The 18680-nt window shown below is 42.0% G+C and overlaps 1 protein-coding gene across 1 annotated transcript in view; it reads right to left on the bottom strand.

The window, feature by feature from the left end:
* Window positions 1-11115: 11115 nt before the first annotated feature.
* Window positions 11116-18680, bottom strand: part of LOC115102977 (adhesion G protein-coupled receptor L2-like) — a 117758-nt gene continuing 110193 nt past the window's right edge. The window contains exon 21 of the mRNA XM_065005689.1: window positions 11116-13255. Coding sequence (XP_064861761.1) covers window positions 12321-13255 — 935 coding nt within the window. The 3' untranslated portion in view covers window positions 11116-12320. The remainder of the gene's footprint in view (window positions 13256-18680) is intronic.

Raw genomic sequence — 18680 nt, 5'->3', positions numbered from 1 at the left:
GGTGGCGTGGCGAGAATCCGTCTCCACACCACGTGCTCTCACCACTGGTGTCCCCCAGGGCTCTGTTCTAGGCCCTCTCCTATTCTCGCTATACACCATGTCACTTGGCTCTGTCATAACCTCACATGGTCTCTCCTATCATTGCTATGCAGACGACACACAATTAATCTTCTCCTTTCCCCTTCTGATGACCAGGTGGCGAATCGCATCTCTGCATGTCTGGCAGACATATCAGTGTGGATGACGGATCACCACCTCAAGCTGAACCTCGGCAAGACGGAGCTGCTCTTCCTCCCGGGGAAGGACTGCCCGTTCCATGATCTCGCCATCACGGTTGACAACTCCATTGTGTCCTCCTCCCAGAGCGCTAAGAACCTTGGCGTGATCCTGGACAACACCCTGTCGTTCTCAACTAACATCAAGGCGGTGGCCCGTTCCTGTAGGTTCATGCTCTACAACATCCGCAGAGTACGACCCTGCCTCACACAGGAAGCGGCGCAGGTCCTAATCCAGGCACTTGTCATCTCCCGTCTGGATTACTGCAACTCGCTGTTGGCTGGGCTCCCTGCCTGTGCCATTAAACCCCTACAACTCATCCAGAACGCCGCAGCCCGTCTGGTGTTCAACCTTCCCAAGTTCTCTCACGTCACCCCGCTCCTCCGCTCTCTCCACTGGCTTCCAGTTGAAGCTCGCATCCGCTACAAGACCATGGTGCTTGCCTACGGAGCTGTGAGGGGAACGGCACCTCAGTACCTCCAGGCTCTGATCAGGCCCTACACCCAAACAAGGGCACTGCGTTCATCCACCTCTGGCCTGCTCGCCTCCCTACCACTGAGGAAGTACAGTTCCCGCTCAGCCCAGTCAAAACTGTTCGCTGCTCTGGCCCCCCAATGGTGGAACAAACTCCCTCACGACGCCAGGACAGCGGAGTCAATCACCACCTTCCGGAGACACCTGAAACCCCACCTCTTTAAGGAATACCTAGGATAGGATAAAGTAATCCCTCTCACCCCCCTTAAAAGATTTAGATGCACTACTGTTCCACTGGATGTCATAAGGTGAATGCACCAATTTGTAAGTCGCTCTGGATAAGAGCGTCTGCTAAATGACTTAAATGTAAATGTAATGATCGTGGACTTCTGGAAACAGCAGAGGGAGCACCCCCCTATTCACATCAACGGGACAGTAGTGGAGAAGGTGGAAAGTTTTAAGTTCCTCTGCGTACACATCACGGACAAACTGAAATGGTCCACCCACACAGACAGCGTGGTGAAGAAGGCGCAACAGCCCCTCTTCAAACAAGAAATTTGGCTTGTCACCAAAAACACTCCCAAACTTTTACAGATGCACAATCGAGAGCATCCTGTTGGGCTGTATCACTGCCTGGTACGGCAACTGCTCCGCCCACAACCGTAAGGCTCTCCAGAGGGTAGTGAGGTCTGCAGAACGCATCACCGGGGGCAAACTACCTGCCCTCCAGGACACCTACAACACCCAATGTCACAGGAAGGCCATAAAGATCATCAAGGACAACAGCCACCCGAGCCACTGCCTGTTCACCCCGCTATCATCCAGAAGGCGAGGTCAGTACAGGTGCATCAAAGCTTGGACCGAGAGACTGAAAAACAGCTTTTTATTTTTTATTTCACCTTTACTTAACCAGGTAGGCAAGTTGAGAACAAGTTCTCATTTACAATTGCAACCTGGCCAAGATAACGCAAAGCAGTTCGACACATACAACGACACAGAGTTACACATGGAGTAAAACAAACATACAGTCAATAATACAGTAGAAACAAGTCTATATATGATGTGAGCAAATGAGGTGAGATAAGGGAGGTAAAGGCAAAAAAGGCCATGGTGGCAAAGTAAATACAATATAGCAAGTAAAACACTGGAATGGTAGATTTGCAGTGGAAGATCTCTTCTATCTCAAGGCCATCAGACTTAATAAACATCAGTTAAACAACCATCACTAACATTGAGTGGCTGCTGCCAACATACTGACTCAAATCTCTAGCCACTTTAATAATTAAAAATTAGACATCTTTCTTTTGGTGTTTTTCGGAGTAAGTAGAAAGGCCTCTTTAGTGTCCTAAGTTTTCATAACTGTGACCTTAATTGCCTACCCTCTGTAAGCTGTTAGTGTTTTAACGACCGTTCCACAGGTGCATGTTCATTAATTGTTAATGGTTCATTGAACAAGCATGGGAAACAGTGTTTAAACCCTTTACAATGAAGATCTGTGAAGTTATTTGGATTTTTACTAATTATCTTTGAAAGACAGGGTCCTGAAAAAGGGACGTTTCTTTTTTTGCCGAGTTTAAAAACCTGTTTTTGCTTTGTCATTATAGGGTATTGTGTGTAGATTGAGGGTGAACATTTTTTTTATAGATTTTAGAGTAAGGCTGTAACGTAACAAAATGTGGAAAAAAGTCAAGGGGTCTGAATAGATTCCAAATGCTCTGTAGACTAGTACATCAGAATCACTAGTTGGTGTTAGGGTTAGCCCGGGTTAGGGTTAGCTCTAACCCTAACCCTGAAAATCAATCATAAATAACCATTAGATAGAACTGCATCATAAATATGAACTAACCAATTTTAATTGACTAAAATATAAAACCATATAACAACTTGGTGGACAATTCAGCTAAAATGTAAAAATGCATCCCTTCTATGTCAAAGGTCCTTTTTCTCCTCAGTGATACGTTTGACAACTACATATCCTCTGAGATGTCATTTTTTAAAGTGCTGTGAAGTGAGAAGGAAATGAGTCATATTTAAACTTCAAATGTGTTTTTCATATAAGTTTGAAGTTACTCCAAATCGTCCAGGCTCTTCTTATCAAATACACTTTTCCCCTTTACAATATTCCACATATTAAAGCAGAAGCGGGAGATTTTTTGCCAGTGTGTTTATCATGTTGTGCTTCACAATTTATTTTACCACACAACTATTTCAACTTTTATTAGTAATACAACAATTTATTTAACATTGTCTTCTCTGTTTCAAACAGAAATAGAGTCAATGTTTTCTTCTCCATTTTCACAGTTGCATCAAATACCTATAGTTTGGAGGCAAATGTTATCACATTTCAGAAAATAAATACCCCACAGATGGCCTTGCCTGTATGACGGCTGCTGGTGTGGCTGTATTAGCTTTGGTATAAGATGTGTAATGTGCTATCACGTCCTTGGCTCAGGGGATTGCATTTCCTCCATCACACAGCATGGGTAAAGCCCAACAAAACACATACACATGGACACACACACACACGCACGCTCACACACAAACGTAGAGCCTAACGAAAACACGCACCCGTGTGCAGTGTTTACAGAGCAATCAGTTTGACAGGTAACTGTAGACCTGTTTCTAAGTCAAAGGAAATGTTTGATATGAGGGCTGACAGTTTTACAATTGTTTTGTGCACGAACTAGGATGGTTTATGACAGATGACACAATGCACAGGCAGGCTCACACATACAGTGCCTTTCAGAAAGTATTCATACCCCTTGACTTATTCCACATTTTGATATGTTACAACCTGAATTCAAAATGGATTCACTATACCCAATACGGATGAAGTGAAAACATGTTTTTAGAATTTCTTTAGAAGAACAAAACAATTATAATGTACATTCCAGATATTTCTGTATTTAATTTTCTATAAATCTGCAAACATTTGGATAAGTCAAAGGGTTTGAAAGTAAGGCTTTCTGGGTAGGTCTCTAAGAGCTTTGCACACCTGGATTATTTTTATTTGTTATTATTCAAGCTCTGTCAAGTTGGTTGTTGATCATTGCTAGACAGCCATTTTCAAGTCTTGCCGATTTACAGTGCCATTCAATAGTTTGGACACACCTACTCGTTCCAGGGTTTTTCTTTATTTTGACTATTTTCTACAATGTAGAAAAATAGTGACGACATCAAAACTATGAAATAACACATATGGAATCATCTAGTAACCCATAAAGTGTTGAGTTGAGATTGTCAATGTAGCCAGCTTTTGCCTTGATAACAGTTTTGCACATTCTTGGCATTCTCTCAACCAGCTTCACCTGGAATGCTTTTCCAACAGTTTTGAAAGAGTTCCCACATATGCTGAACACTTGTTGGCTGCTTTTCCTTCATTCTGCGCTCTGACTCATCCCAAAACATCTCAGTTGGTTGAGGTCTGGGGATTGTGGAGGGCTAGTCATCTGATGCAGCACTCCATCACTCCCCTTCTTGGTCAAATAGCCCTTACACAGCCTGGAAGTGTGTTGGGTCATTGTCCTCTTGAAAAACACATGATAGTCCCACGAAGCGCAAACCAGATGGGATGGTGTATCGCTGCAGAATGCTGTGGTAGCCATGCTGGTTAACACACTGACAGTGTCATCAACAAAGCACACCATAACACCTCCTCCTCCATGCTTCACTGTGGGAAATACACATGCGGAGATCATCCATTCAGCCACACGCGTTTCACAAAGACATGGCGGTTGTAACCCAAAATCTCCAATTTGCACTCCAGACCAAAGGGTAAATTTCAACTGGTCTAATGTCCATTGCTCATTTTTCTTTGCCCAAGCAAGTATTTTCTTCTTATTGTTGTCCTTTAGAAGTGGTTTCTTTGCAGCAATTTGACCATGAAGGACTGATTTACACAATCTCCTCTGAACAGTATGAGCTGTGTCTGTTTCTTGAACTCTGTGAAACATTTATTTGGGCTGCAATTTTTGAGACTGGGAACTATAATGAATTTATCCTCTGCAGCAGAGGTATCTCTGGGTCATCCATTGCTGTGGTGGTCCTCATGAGAGACAGTTTCATCATAGAGCTTGATGGTTGTTGTGACTGTACATGAAGAAACTTTCAAAGTTCTTGAAATGTTCCGTATTGACTGACCTTCATGTCTTAAAGTAATGATGGACTGTCATTTCTCTTTGCTTATTTGAGCTGTTCTTGCCATAATATGGACTTGGTCTTTTACCAAATAGCCCTATCTTCTGTATACCCCAGTACCTGATCACAACACAACTGATTGGCTCAAACGCATTAAGGAAAGAATTTCCACAAATGAACTTTTAAGAAGGCACACCTGTTAATTGAAATGCGTTCCAGGTGACTACCTCAACAAATCAAATCCAATTGTATTGGTCACATACTGTCAGAACTCCCCAATGAGATGTGGTTGTGTAGTCAGGCGCAGGAGAAACAAGTCCCGAATGAAAAGGGCGTTCAATAAACCAGCTGAAAAATCACAGGACACCGGACTACAGCAGTAGCCATGAAACCCCACTCAGACACAGTCCAGGGGAAAAACCACCTGTTAAACATGAACTAACGAAAACGCAACCCAAACTGACAGTCAAACGAAAACAATCCCGCACAAAAATCCAAAGGAAATGTCGAGATAAATACCCCCCCTAATTAACCAAAATGAAACCAGGTGAAACACAAAACAGACATAACCAAAAGAAAAGGAAAAAGGATCGGTAGCAGCTAGTAGACTGGCGACGCCGAGCGCCGCCTGAACAGGGAGAGGAGCCACCTCCGGTGGAAGTCGTGATACACAGTGTTAGCAGATGTTATTGCGAATGTGGCGAAATGCTTGTGCTTCTAGTTCCAATAGTACAGCAAAATCTAACAAGTAATCTCACAGTTCTACAAAAACAACCCAATAAACACAAATCTAAGTAAAGGAACGGAATAAGAATGTATACATATAAATATATGGATGAGCAATGACAGAGCGGCATAGGCAAGATGCAATAGATGGAATAAAATACAGTATATACATTTGAGATGAGTAATGCAAGATATGTAAACACTATTAAAGTGGCATTATTTCTGTATTTTTATCATATGTTTATTATTTTCCAATAAAATGTCAATTTAAAAAGACAGCGATACAAACATTGACATTCATTGTACTCTTGAATGTTATTTCAAGAGTACAATGAATTTAGAGGACAAAACAAAACTTAACTCACACATACACAAAATAAAACTAAATTCTATTAGGTGGTACATGTATAGAAATACAGCATATAGTCATTACAAGCAGTGTAGTTAAGCCAAAAATAAATGTTGAGTGGAGTACAGCACAGAGTAGCAGCAGATCATCAGGTGCACGGTGTTTCCTCCGGCACATTGGTGCGGCTGGCTTCCGGGTTGGATGCGCCGCTATGTTAAGAAGCAGTGCGGCTTGGTTGGGTTGTGTATCGGAGGACGCATGACTTTCAACCTTCGTCTCTCCCGAGCCATTACGGGAGTTGTAGCGATGAGACAAGATAGTAGCTACTAAAACATTTGGATACCACGAAATTGGGGAGAAAAAGGGGTACAATTTTTTTTTAAACAACACATTGTGTAAAAATGTGTAACAGGCTGACAACACCGCTCGCGTCGCACGCGTGAGCGTTGCAAAATAAATGTAGAAATCTATATTATTCAATTATTGCACCCACACTGCTCGCGCGCACCAAAGAGCGTCTGCGTTGCCAAAGGCTAAAATAGAAGTCAGTTCTGTTTGTGATGCAGATCGTGCTGCAAGTCCTGCCTCTCACATCTCCTCGTTGGTTTATAGAAGCATGTACCCATGTGCCCTCTCCTCATTGGTTATACCCAGGTGGGTAAAGACGAACGAGGTCAGTGGCGATAATGCACCTAATTTATGAAAGTTGCCAATCGCAAGTCCAGAGAAGAAAAAGCCTGGAAGGAGGAGAGATGACTAGAAACTATTCAGTTGACCGTTTTTTTGTGTGTGGATTAATTGGCGGAGTAGAGGACCTTGTGCATTTCAGGTAAAATAACAACTCAATGTTTGTATCCCAGGACAAATTAACTAGCAACAGCAAGCTAGCTAAATAAGACAAATTAGCTAGCAAGTGCAAGCTAACTAGCTAAATTGCCATAAATGTTGAATGCTTTTCGACCTGTCCCCAAATGAATATAATTGGTTCAGAGTTTGTTTTGATATTTTAATCTGCGTGTCGTGATCGGGTTTGGTGTGGGGGGACAAAATACATTTATGCACGATGGCCCCCCGCCGCAGCCGGTTTGGGTTCCGTGTAATGGGGATGGATGTATTCCAATCTGCTTTCTTATGCTTTTTCATGCTAAGAATGTTAGGCACAACTTAAATATAACATTCTCTAAATATATTTTTTAAATGTCCCGAGGACCTCCAGGACAAGGTAAACTGTATATTGTGTGAACATCAATAAAATATTATGTTAAACCTAAAACGCGTATGAACGTCATAAAACTGACTTACTTGGACATTGTGCAATGTTGTGGGAATGTTCTATGCAACCTATGTGAATATCACACAAATATTCTTACAGCATCCCAAACTACTCCCATTACTTAATCAAATGTCCTGGGAACCTTTAAAGAACTTAGACCAGGTGTTCTGTCAACATTCTTAGAACATTATAGGAATGTCCTCTGCAACCTAATGTAAACACTGCATGAATGTCATCAAAACCATATATTTGCATATTTTTGTGTTTTGGGAACCCCTCTCTTGTAATGTACCCACACTGATCCCACAACCTAATTTAATGTTCTGGGAACCGTTAAAGAACTCAGAAAGGCTGTTATGTCTACATTCTTGCAACATCAAAGGTATGTTTTGTGCACCCTGATACAAACATTATCTGAATGTCAGCACACCTGGATAGTCTTAGTGTTTTGTGCACCCTGATACAAACATTATCTGAATGTCAGCACACCTGGATAGTCTTAGTGTTTTGTGCACCCTGATACAAACATTATCTGAATGTCAGCACCCCTGGATAGTCTTAGTGTTTTGTGCACCCTGATACAAACGTTATCTGAATGTCAGCACACCTGGATAGTCTTAGTGTTTTGTGCACCCTGATACAAACATTATCTGAATGTCAGCACACCTGGATAGTCTTAGTGTTTTGTGCACCCTGATACAAACATTATCTGAATGTCAGCACACCTGGATAGTCTTAGTGTTTTGTGCACCCTGATACAAACATTATCTGAATGTCAGCACACCTGGATAGTCTTAGTGTTTTGTGCACCCTGATACAAACATTATCTGAATGTCAGCACCCTGGATAGTCTTAGTGTTTTGTGCACCCTGATACAAACGTTATCTGAATGTCAGCACACCTGGATAGTCTTAGTGTTTTGTGCACCCTGATACAAACATTATCTGAATGTCAGCACACCTGGATAGTCTTAGTGTTTTGCGAACATACAGTATCTCCTGTTTATATCCCCATAATGTTCCCACAACCTACAGAAACACTCTGGGAACCTTTATAGAACAGAAGAAATGTGTTCTGGGAACGTTCTTGTAACATCAGGTGAATGTTTTTTTGCACCCGAAAAGAAACATTAAATCAACACAAAATTCCCAAAACACAAAAAGTGTGCTTTTTTGCAGATGATTCCATAATGTTTCTAATAGTGTGTTCTAAGAACATTCTTGCAACATTAGGTAAATGCTTTATACAAACTTTCTATACTCATCAGCACGGATGGACAGTTTTTGTGTTATGAGAATATGGACCGGGACCTAATGGACGTTCTGGGAACTTTCACAGAACTCATTTTGGTTTGCTGGGTACACACCGAGTCAAAAATGATCATCATTTCCTATAATAGGCTTCCGTGTGGAAGAGTCTACGATCCTGCTCTATCTCCCCTCGCTCGCTCGCTCTCCTCGTCTCGTGTTTTTCTCTATCTGTCTCTGTGTCTCTGTGTCTGTACCTCCTGTCTGTCTCTGTTTTAGAGGGTCAAGCTCTGGCCACGGTATCTTTGAAGCAGCAAAATACAATTAAAATGAATAAAAGGTACTTGATAAAAGCTATGCATTAGCGGAACATTAAATAACACAAAGACCCAACATTAACTTCACATAACTCAGCATTATTCTTAGGTTACCAGGCAGAGACGCAGGCTGGGTATGATTCAATAAGGTTATTGTTACTTAATACCGTTTACCTTAATCATTGAGACTAAGCGTGGGAGCCGCGGGTTTTTGTCCAGACCATGCATTTTTTCTTTTGTTCAATCAGTTAAAAACAAGGCTTACAAAGACATTTCAATACCCACAATACATATACCGAGAAGTCTTCACCACAACAGAAATGCGACCAAATGAAATATCCATGTGTTTTACAGTTTGTGTTAACTCTCAATTATTTTCATTCAAAGAAGCCTACAGTTTTGGTTGTATAAATTTGGCATATACACCACACGCAGAATGCAGTGGTGTAGCAGGAGTGTGATGGCAGGGATGGAATGACGCAGAGAGCCACATTCAGATGTTCTTTATCTTTTTGCTGCAGAGTGAAATGTAGAGGAATGTAAGCTGTGCATTTACAGGGGCCCTGAGGTAATATAATACTCCTTCTGCTTGTGTCTGTACTAATGTGATTATGCATAGTTCCCGCTTTGGCTAAAGTTTGCTATCCCTCACTAACAAACGTTTGTCCGCAAGAACGCCTTTTTTTCATCCTAATATGACCGTTTCTTTGTGTTTTTCTCCCAGCAAGACCGTAGTGAAATGGTCAAATTATTTTTTTTAAGTGTTGGCATAGACAGAATCTTCATTTTCATTTATAGCACGTTTAGGATGCACACACACACACACACACACCATAAAGGGTCTGTGATCTGAGTTTGAATGATGCATCTTGTTTGATGTCTTTTGAAGATGGACATGAAATAATGTCCAAATCACCAGCGGGAACAACATCAAACGGACCCAAATGAAAACACCATGTCTGTTCGGACTCTGCCTTATTATGCCTTCATTTGCGACCGGGCCCTGTGGAAACTAAGCTCCAGGATTGTCTGATTATAGATTAAAGATTGGGTTGATTAGTCAAGTTCTTTCATCTCTACCAAACTTCGACAACTTCTCATTTGCTTCACGAATAGTGTGTCATCGCTGATATATATCGTCTAATCCAAGGTAATACGCGGTGGGAAAGCTGGGACGATTAATGGCTAGGAGCGTGAATGGTGACATCATTGAGGGTCCTTGTTCTTTGGTCAATGGCATGTGACTGTGTCCCAATAGAAAATGGAGCCGCTCCCTACCCCTCCCCCTCGTGCACAAGTGTATATTACAGCATTACCCATGCTCCCCTCAAAAGCCTTCCTCCCACTCAACATGGGGGAAAAACATGATCACCAGTATATTGGTTGATATTACAAAGCACTTGTCTTGAAGGTGATAAGGTGAGAAAGCTAATTTATCAGACAGATTACTTAAGAGATAATGAACCAATATATATGCAACAAAAAAACAACCCCTAAAGCCTTGCGAGAGAAGGGAGGCACAGATTTTTCATTCATCATTATTTTGCCTGAGCTAGGAACACACAGGTAGACGGGGGGGGGATTCAGACACAAAAATGACACCGCCACGTCTTGTACCCGGGTTGTGTTGTTGTTGGTGTCAGAAAGGGGGATTTGATTGTGTGCCACTCAGATTTAACGGTTTACGATAAAGCTGCCTCTACGGACAAGACATGGTCCAAAGGAACTGTGTGTCCGAGAGAGCCTGACTGTACTACTGTATGCATGGGTCCTGGTCATCAGCTTTTGGATTTCATCTGATTTATAAGCAAACGTGAAGCCAAGTTTCCCATATAATATAACAGACCTGTTCAATGTCTCCCGGCCCCGGGCCTGTTGGATCTGGATGGCTCTATGTAAACGCAGAGGCTGACATTCAAACACCGCGGCAGGGAGCCACGGTGGACTTAGCAGCTCAACTCTGCTCTGCCTTGGCCTCGGGCCTCTGCTTTGCTCTCCCTCTCTCTCCCTCTGCAGTCTGACAGAGAATTGGCATCTCACATCGTCTAATGAAGTGTATGTCACAGTTAAATGCTGAACTGAGCAGACGTACGTCGTCTACTAACAGCAACTGGGTGGCCAGTTCGAACCAGGACCTACCTGCTTGCTGCAAGACCTTACTAGGCAATAACATTTGAATGAAAGTTATTGAGCAGGATAAATCTGATGACTCTCCTTTTGCCATTCCTCTCCATGGCTGCAGGTCTAAACAGAAGCTTACAGTCATCATCATGAGCCATGTCTGGACTTGAAAGAAAGAATAGTCAGACATTTGCAAACAAGAAAAAGTCTCACATTTATTTGATATCAAACAAGAGTTGAATTTTTATATAAGCCGACAATGGGATCGTACAAAATAAATGATATGAACCTAAACAGTGCTGAAACAAGTCACACTTCCAAACCATTTTACTTTTTCAAATTTTCAATAACTGTTAATAAATTAATTAGTGTCAAAGGCTGAAATATGCTTGTAAAACTTGAAATATCGCGTTGACACATTTTTTGAAACCTGACAATTTCTTTCAAGTAAAATAAATTACACAACGACCAAATTCACGCCAAATCTGTGCTTGGCATGGTGTTAACACAAAATATTACTGGCAAAACTCTTGATTCATGAAAGCAAAAAGCACTTCACAAATGAAGATGTATGGTTTATTATGGGATTTTTTAAAAATTGATTTTTTTATTTGATTTTTTTATGTTCAAACATACCACAATGAGTCAAGTGAGAGGAAAAAACAGATTTGAGCAACCTGCTTCGAGAATAATCTTCTCAACATTGAAATGTTGTATAACTGGTTGCCATAACATTTTTTCATTTTTTTTTTACACTTGTGGTACAGCAAAATATATTTTCTTTTAGCTATTACTCTGACAACAGTTAAATGTGCAATAGAGAAAATATAAGGCCTGAGTCTGAATTAGTGGTTCTTTGTTTGACAGTCCTCACTATTTAGTGGAATGACTCTAGAACATTCTAGAGTCCAGGACCCAACAGATACTCATCCTCATTCATTCTGGAATCCCCTCCAGGAACACTTCACCAGTGTTCCAAAAGTTCTAAACCTGGAGTTCTACACCATGTTTTTTTTCTCTTCTTCAATATAATACAAATGCAGGCTGGACAGGAATGGCGCCAGACAGACTTCTCTCTGACACTTGTAGTGGTCTATGCATTTACCTCTCTGAAGTCCCACAGCAGAGCAGAGCAGTTCAAGTCCACAGACAGACAGACGGTTTCAGAGGATATTTGTGTGTGTGTGTGAAAAAGTAATCCATCTCCTTCCTCCCTACCACTCACAAACATTTCACTTCCCGCTCCGACGGGTCATTAGGAGTGCAGAGATGGAGGGCTGGGAGAACCGATGAGGGCTGGCAATAGTCTTGACATCAACCAAAGCCCACACACATACATATGTTCAAACCTGTGCAAAAACACCAGAGAAGTGCTTTCTCTCCTTCCTCCACCCATCTGCTCAGAGGCTGGTAATGAGCTGCATCTGTCCGTCCCGGGGGCCCTCTCCCTCGGGTACACAGTCCTCAGCGCTGGGGGATACGATGCACCCATTGCTGGTGCCTCGGTTTATGTGGTAGTAGGACAGGGGCTGGGGCCCGTCGCCCAGCTCAGGCATGCTTTTATGGTACAGGTCCTCCCCCTCGCTCCTGGGGGAATGTGACAGGTTATCATCTTCATCGGGGGGGTAGGATGAGGCTGAGGGGGAGGCTGAGGGAGAGTCTCTCAGATTGGGCATGCTGGTGTACAGGGAGTCCCTGTTGTTGTTGGGTGACTGGGAATCCCCGTCCCCTGTTGCCCCCACTGTCTCTGAGCCGTGGCACCCAGGGCCCTCCACAGCCCTCCTGGGGGCCTTGTGGGCGCTGTAGAGCAGGGAGTGAGTCCTCTGGGGCAGGAGTGGGGCCTCTAACGCCTCCTTATGGTGGGGATGCAGCAGCAACTCTAGGGTGGGGTGACCTCCACCTACTACCCCGACTATACTGCCTCTCTGGGGGGACGAAGCCTCAGCGTGGTCCACCACTACGGCATCATCTTCGCTGCTGCTTCCACCCCCACAACCCCTATCCCTGCCCACAGTCACCCTGGTCTGGAGAGGGGCCTGGTCCCTGTCCCTGCTATCCCTATGGGGGTTGTGGCCCTTGGGGGCCCCGCGGGGCCTCAGGTTGTTGTGCACCAGCTCAGAGATGATCATCTTCTCGAAGGCGGCGTCATCCAGGCTGAGGCCCCCCAGGTCCCCCGGGCCGTGGACCACGCCCCCGACCACGCCCACAATGTCCTCATAGTCGTCTTCCTGGTTGTCTTCCTGGTCACGCAGGGAGTAGCTGTTGTTAAAGTTTCCGTTGAGGGGTAGGGTGTCCATGGCACTGATGTCCCTGCTGTGGGTCAGAGAATGCTGCCCTGCAACGAGAAGCACGATACCGGGATTAGATATCCCTGTTTTAAAGTTAAGAATCAATATCAAATCAATAATACAATACAGTTTGATACTGCTCAGGACACCTCACTGTTAAGTGTTTGTAACCTTTGCTATCTGGATATTTTACATTGATTTATATCATATTTATATGTTCATAAAATATACAATTAAAGAGGTTCAAGTACAGTGAGTTCCAAAAGTATTGGGACAGTGACATTATTTATTGTTTTGGCTCTGTACTCCAGAACACTTGAATTTAAAATGATACAATGACGATGAGGTTAAGGTGCAGACTGTCAGTTTTAATTGAAGGGTATTTTCATTCATTTCAGGTGAAGCGTTTAGAAATGACAGCACTTTTTGTACATAGTGCCCCCATTTTAGGGGACCAAAAGTATTGGGACAAATTCACTTCTGTGTATTAAATTGGCCAAAAGTGTAGTATTTGGTCCCATATTCCTAGCACGCAATGCCTCCATCAAGCTTGCGACTTGTTGGATGCATCTGCTGTTTGTTTTGGTTGTGTTTCAGATTATTTTGTGCCCAATAGAAATTAATGGTAAATAATGTATCGTGTCATTTTCGAGTCACTTTTATTGTAAATAAGAATATAATACGTTTCTAAACACTTCTACATTAAATAATTCTACATAATCCTGAATTAATCATGAATAATGATGAGTGAGAAAATTACAGAGGCGTAAATATCATACCCCCCCTCCAAAAGAATGCTAACCTCCCCTGTTATTGTAATGGTGAGAGGTTCGCATGTCTTGGGGGTATGATCTTTGTGCGTGTAACTTTCTCACCATTATTCACAATTCATTCAGGACGATCCGTAACCATGGTAGCATCCGCATTAATGTAGACAACTTTAGAAAAACGTTCTATTCTTATTTACGACAAAAGTGACTCCAAAATCACACAACACATGATTCACCATGCATTATTGTCGCTTACCCAATACTTTGACGCTTACTCTACTTCAGATTTGACCGTAACTGTAGTTTTTAACTGTAGTTTTCTATCATATGTGTCTCCATCTAGCATCATCATGTCTGAACATCATAGACAACACAGAAGATATCCTGAACAATATTTCACAAATGAGAGAGAAAAAGAATAAGAAAAAAAATGGAACATTACAGCAACACAACACACAGATAATGTAGCTAAGCCAGGTAACAACGACAATGCAAGATCAACATAACATCATTAACACCGAAGTCATGAGAGGAAAAAAAGCTGTGTGGGAGGTGGAGGTAAAAAACAATGTGACAATGAATAAAACATTCATTCCACCCTTAAAAAAAAGAAAAAAAAAGAAAGGAGTAATGTCGAACAAAGACTTTACGGCCATCTCAAGCACAGCCCCCAACACCACCACGACACACAGGCACGGTGCAAAGACTCACTTTACCACCACTCACATCAAGTGTGTCTGCTCAGGCTATCTTGCCTAAGAACTGCTGATATGCAACAAAAAAAAGTAAAACATATGCTTTTTTATTGCGGCTTAAAAAAAATAAAAAATTACTTGAAATAACACAAAAGAGGAACGAGGAGGAGGCTTCAAAAATCAGGCCTGGATTCAGTCGGTCTGTCTCAGATTTGGGTGCCCTCAAAAAGGGACTGATTTATTTGAGAAAAACTCTCATTTTACAGATGAATTCGAAATAATTTGAAAACGTTTCAGAGAGCTATAGAGAACAAATCCTGTGAACAACTGAATCCAGGACTTGGCAGGTGAAGGGGTTTCAGCAGCAAGCAATCACAGCCTCTTAAAGTCTAAAATGGCAGGTACACTATCATATCTCTTACTTTCTCTCTCTGCTTAGAATGTGATTGGGGGGTAATTTGATTTAACAGGTTTCTATCTATCTACTTCTCCCAGGTGGGAAGGAAATACTTTGTACACAATAGACCACAGTGATAACCTCTTGTGAAGACCGAAGACTGGCTAGAAGAAAGTCGTCAGAAGATGAAGAAGAGGGAGAATAAGAGGATGGAGAAAAAAAAGAGGCAAAGATGTATTTTGCAGATGAGTTACTACTTTGCTTCAAGCTCTGCAAAAAAAAAGGGTGAGATTGAAGTTTTAGATTTCAGTTAAATGAGTCTGAATAGACCTGACTGGGAGGCGGAGGAATACAATCGGAGCTGAGCTGTGACACACACTGCCGTGGAGATGAGGAGCATCTCTTCTCTCTCTTTGGTGGAGAGAAAAGAGTGTGAAAACAGACATCAAAGAATTTTGATAAAGAGTGGAAGGTGGGAAGACAGAGGGAGGGATGAAGTGTGAGGGCAAAGAAAGGGAGAATATGGACAAATTCAGAAATAGCGTGAAAAGCCCCATTGCAGGTTTTGCATTTGTTTATGTATGGGCAGTCATTTGAATGCAGACAGGCACGCAGTAAATTTGGCAGTTTTAAATCAACACTTAAAAGGAGTTCATTTTAAGCACTGTCTTAAGAGTATATACGGTCCCACTCTACAGAGTGTAAAAGGTACTCTGATTAGAGTGTTGCATTTTGAGTGTTAATGCATCACACTTGCCAGTGTTATTCACAGTGAATAGAATTAACTCCTATTAGTGTTAAAGAAAAACACTGTTACAGTGAGTCGTGTGGGCTGAATATGGTGGAACGCAGGGGTCCCCAACTGGCGGCCTTACTTGGCTCAAACATTTTTATTTTTTATTGTTTGGACATAAAAGACTTTAAAGCAAATAAACTCCCAAGAGATTTTAATTTTGGACATCTGTTCCAAAGTATTCCATGGCATTATAGAGAGATTTATGTGATCGAATACAAATGTAAGCAAGGTTTGAAATGACAAATATGATATACGTTTGAGCTTCTTGCGGTCACTTTGTTCTATCTGTAATTATGTTCTGGTACCCTGACCATCCGCTCAAGAACAAATTGGCCCGCGGGTGAATCTAGTTGATGATCCCTTGTGTAAAGCCAAGTTTGCATATTTCCCATGGTGCCTTTTCTTTGAGTGAATTGTAGAGTTATGCCCCATGACTGTATTTGTTAATGACATGGTTGTTGAATTCTTTCCCTTTAAAGGAATGTGGCTTTCACCTCGGTGAATGTTATTACAATTCAACTGTATGACAATACATTACATACGGTATATATTAAGGCTTAACTTTGATGGCCTAGTTTGACCCTAACACAGTGGTGTTAGGAAACTCCTGGTTTACAGGCGACATCAGGACCGCAAGTCATTTTTATTCACCGCAACCTGCATTCAGAATGACTGTCACGGTTAGGAAACTTGACAGAAAATACTACCATTTAAACTGGAACAAACATTTCAGTAACGAGTGCAATAAATCTTACCAACTGATTGGATTAGTTAAGAAAATGTATATTATTTGTCTTTGTGTAGCACAAGATTAATCAATCAATTGATTGGGACAAAATTGGTTTGACTTTGGATAGCCTATTTCTACAATTTATAGTTAGTTTGAGGGGTTTAAATCATTGAACTTTGAAGATATTGGAATTTTAACATATTGTCCCATGTACATTGTGCAATTTACTGACGGTCCCTAACTAGCCCCATAGGGATATCCAAAGTCAACCCAAATGTACCACAGGCAGTTAGATAGAGTCGTGTGCTGCTTCGAACAAACTGATGATTACTTGTGCTGTCAGCTGTGGGCAAGATTAAAACAAACCCAACCTTCATTTACATGGTGCTGCAGTCACGACTACAAGTCTCACAAAACTCTGTTTTGGACTAGATTGCCTTTATGACCTAAATGCATCCTATTGGCACTTTGTAGTCAATTTTGACAATATAATACATGTTTCTGACTCATATTGATGCCACAGTCTGTTTTCTGAAGGAGAAGTCAGTTTTTAGGGGCAGTTGCTCTTTAACTCCTGAATCCACACTAGAAATGGTACACAGCGAAATCAACACCGGCCAATTTGCCGTGTATTGTCTACTGGGAGGGGGGTAAGTGATGTGAACAGAATTTAACTGGACACAGCCGGAGCCAGACAGCTGCATTCTGGGAAAGATTCCAACGGAGATTTGCCCAAGATGTTCTCTTGATCGTTACTGCATCAAATGAACATCTGCACTGTATTACCCTCAAATGAATACACTTCCGGGTGGGGAGGCTCATCTAGAACGACTCGAGCATTTTCAACTTGAGCCTCTTCAAACACTTTACACTCGGGGTGATTCATCATCATATAACACTACTTGACATCTGTCTGTTAATAAGAGAGTTGCACCCAAACCAGTCAACATCTATTCGGTCAATTGTTCAGCTTTTCATGTTCTTCAATTAGTCACTCATAATGTTTGAGTGCTTCCATGTTCTTCAACTGTGAGTCGCCAACGATAGTTTCTGTGACGTGTCAGGATGCAAGTATAAGGAGTATCTCCCTCGTGGCTGTGTGTCTCTCACGTGTATTTCCACATGACTAATCTGCCTGTAGGGAGGACTGACTGACTGACTGATGATGTGTCTCGGCAGGTTAAGGGATGATGACACTGACGCAGACAATAAACGCTTAATTAGACCGTCACTTCATTCACCACCACTGCTCAACTAGAATAAGTTAGCGTAGACTGTAATTATCCTATCGCGAAAGAAAAAAAAGCATTGTCTGCTTGCTACCTAGCAGGGGTATTTGTGGATTCCACTTACATTTGTGGTGTTTTGATCATACTGGTATTTCATTGATATCACGGTGGTAATTAAATCATAATGTGTGATTGTCACATAAATCGGTTCGTTAGGTTCCCAAACTCTTTCCAACCTCATCCAGGGGGAAAAAAAGGCAGAAAATGTGACTTAAAAGTGTTCTCAGTGTTCTCATTGTGAAGCGAGTGAACTCGGCGACCTGCCAAATCAGAGCGAGCGACTGCAGTTTCTGTATATTCTCCTGTATCCCCCCCCACACATTCATCCCAGTGCTGCCTCCTTTCCTTCCATCCGCTCCTCTTTCATCATCAAATGCCTCTGCATATCTGAGGGGTATATAATTCTGCCTGCATTGCGTCATGTGCTCCCGTGTTTTTCTGTTCCTTTGCTTGGCTTCCTCCTTTAGTCTGACAGAGAGGGTATCTGGGTCACGCTACACAGACAATGACAGCATTCAAATAAATGGGGATTCGGGGTTTGTAGTCAAGAAATAAAGAATGCCATTGAACCTGCTCAAAATGGTGAAGGAGGAGAATGGTAAATAATAGTATATAATATATCAACTGAATAAATTCATCTCGATTTCCTATAAATTAATGTTGGAGTAGTCTCGATAAGATAGCATTGACCATTCTCAACCTTATCTCATGCTGTGTTAAAGCGCAGCTTGCATACTAGCTAAATAAAGAGAAGTGGTAATGAGAGAGAGCGAGAGAGAGAGAGAGAGAGCAACT

This window comes from Oncorhynchus nerka, linkage group LG20, assembly GCF_034236695.1.
Source record: "Oncorhynchus nerka isolate Pitt River linkage group LG20, Oner_Uvic_2.0, whole genome shotgun sequence".
NCBI classification, from domain to species: domain Eukaryota; kingdom Metazoa; phylum Chordata; class Actinopteri; order Salmoniformes; family Salmonidae; genus Oncorhynchus; species Oncorhynchus nerka.
Note: the sequence above shows the minus strand (reverse complement) of the source record. Positions and strands in the feature narration are given on the sequence as shown.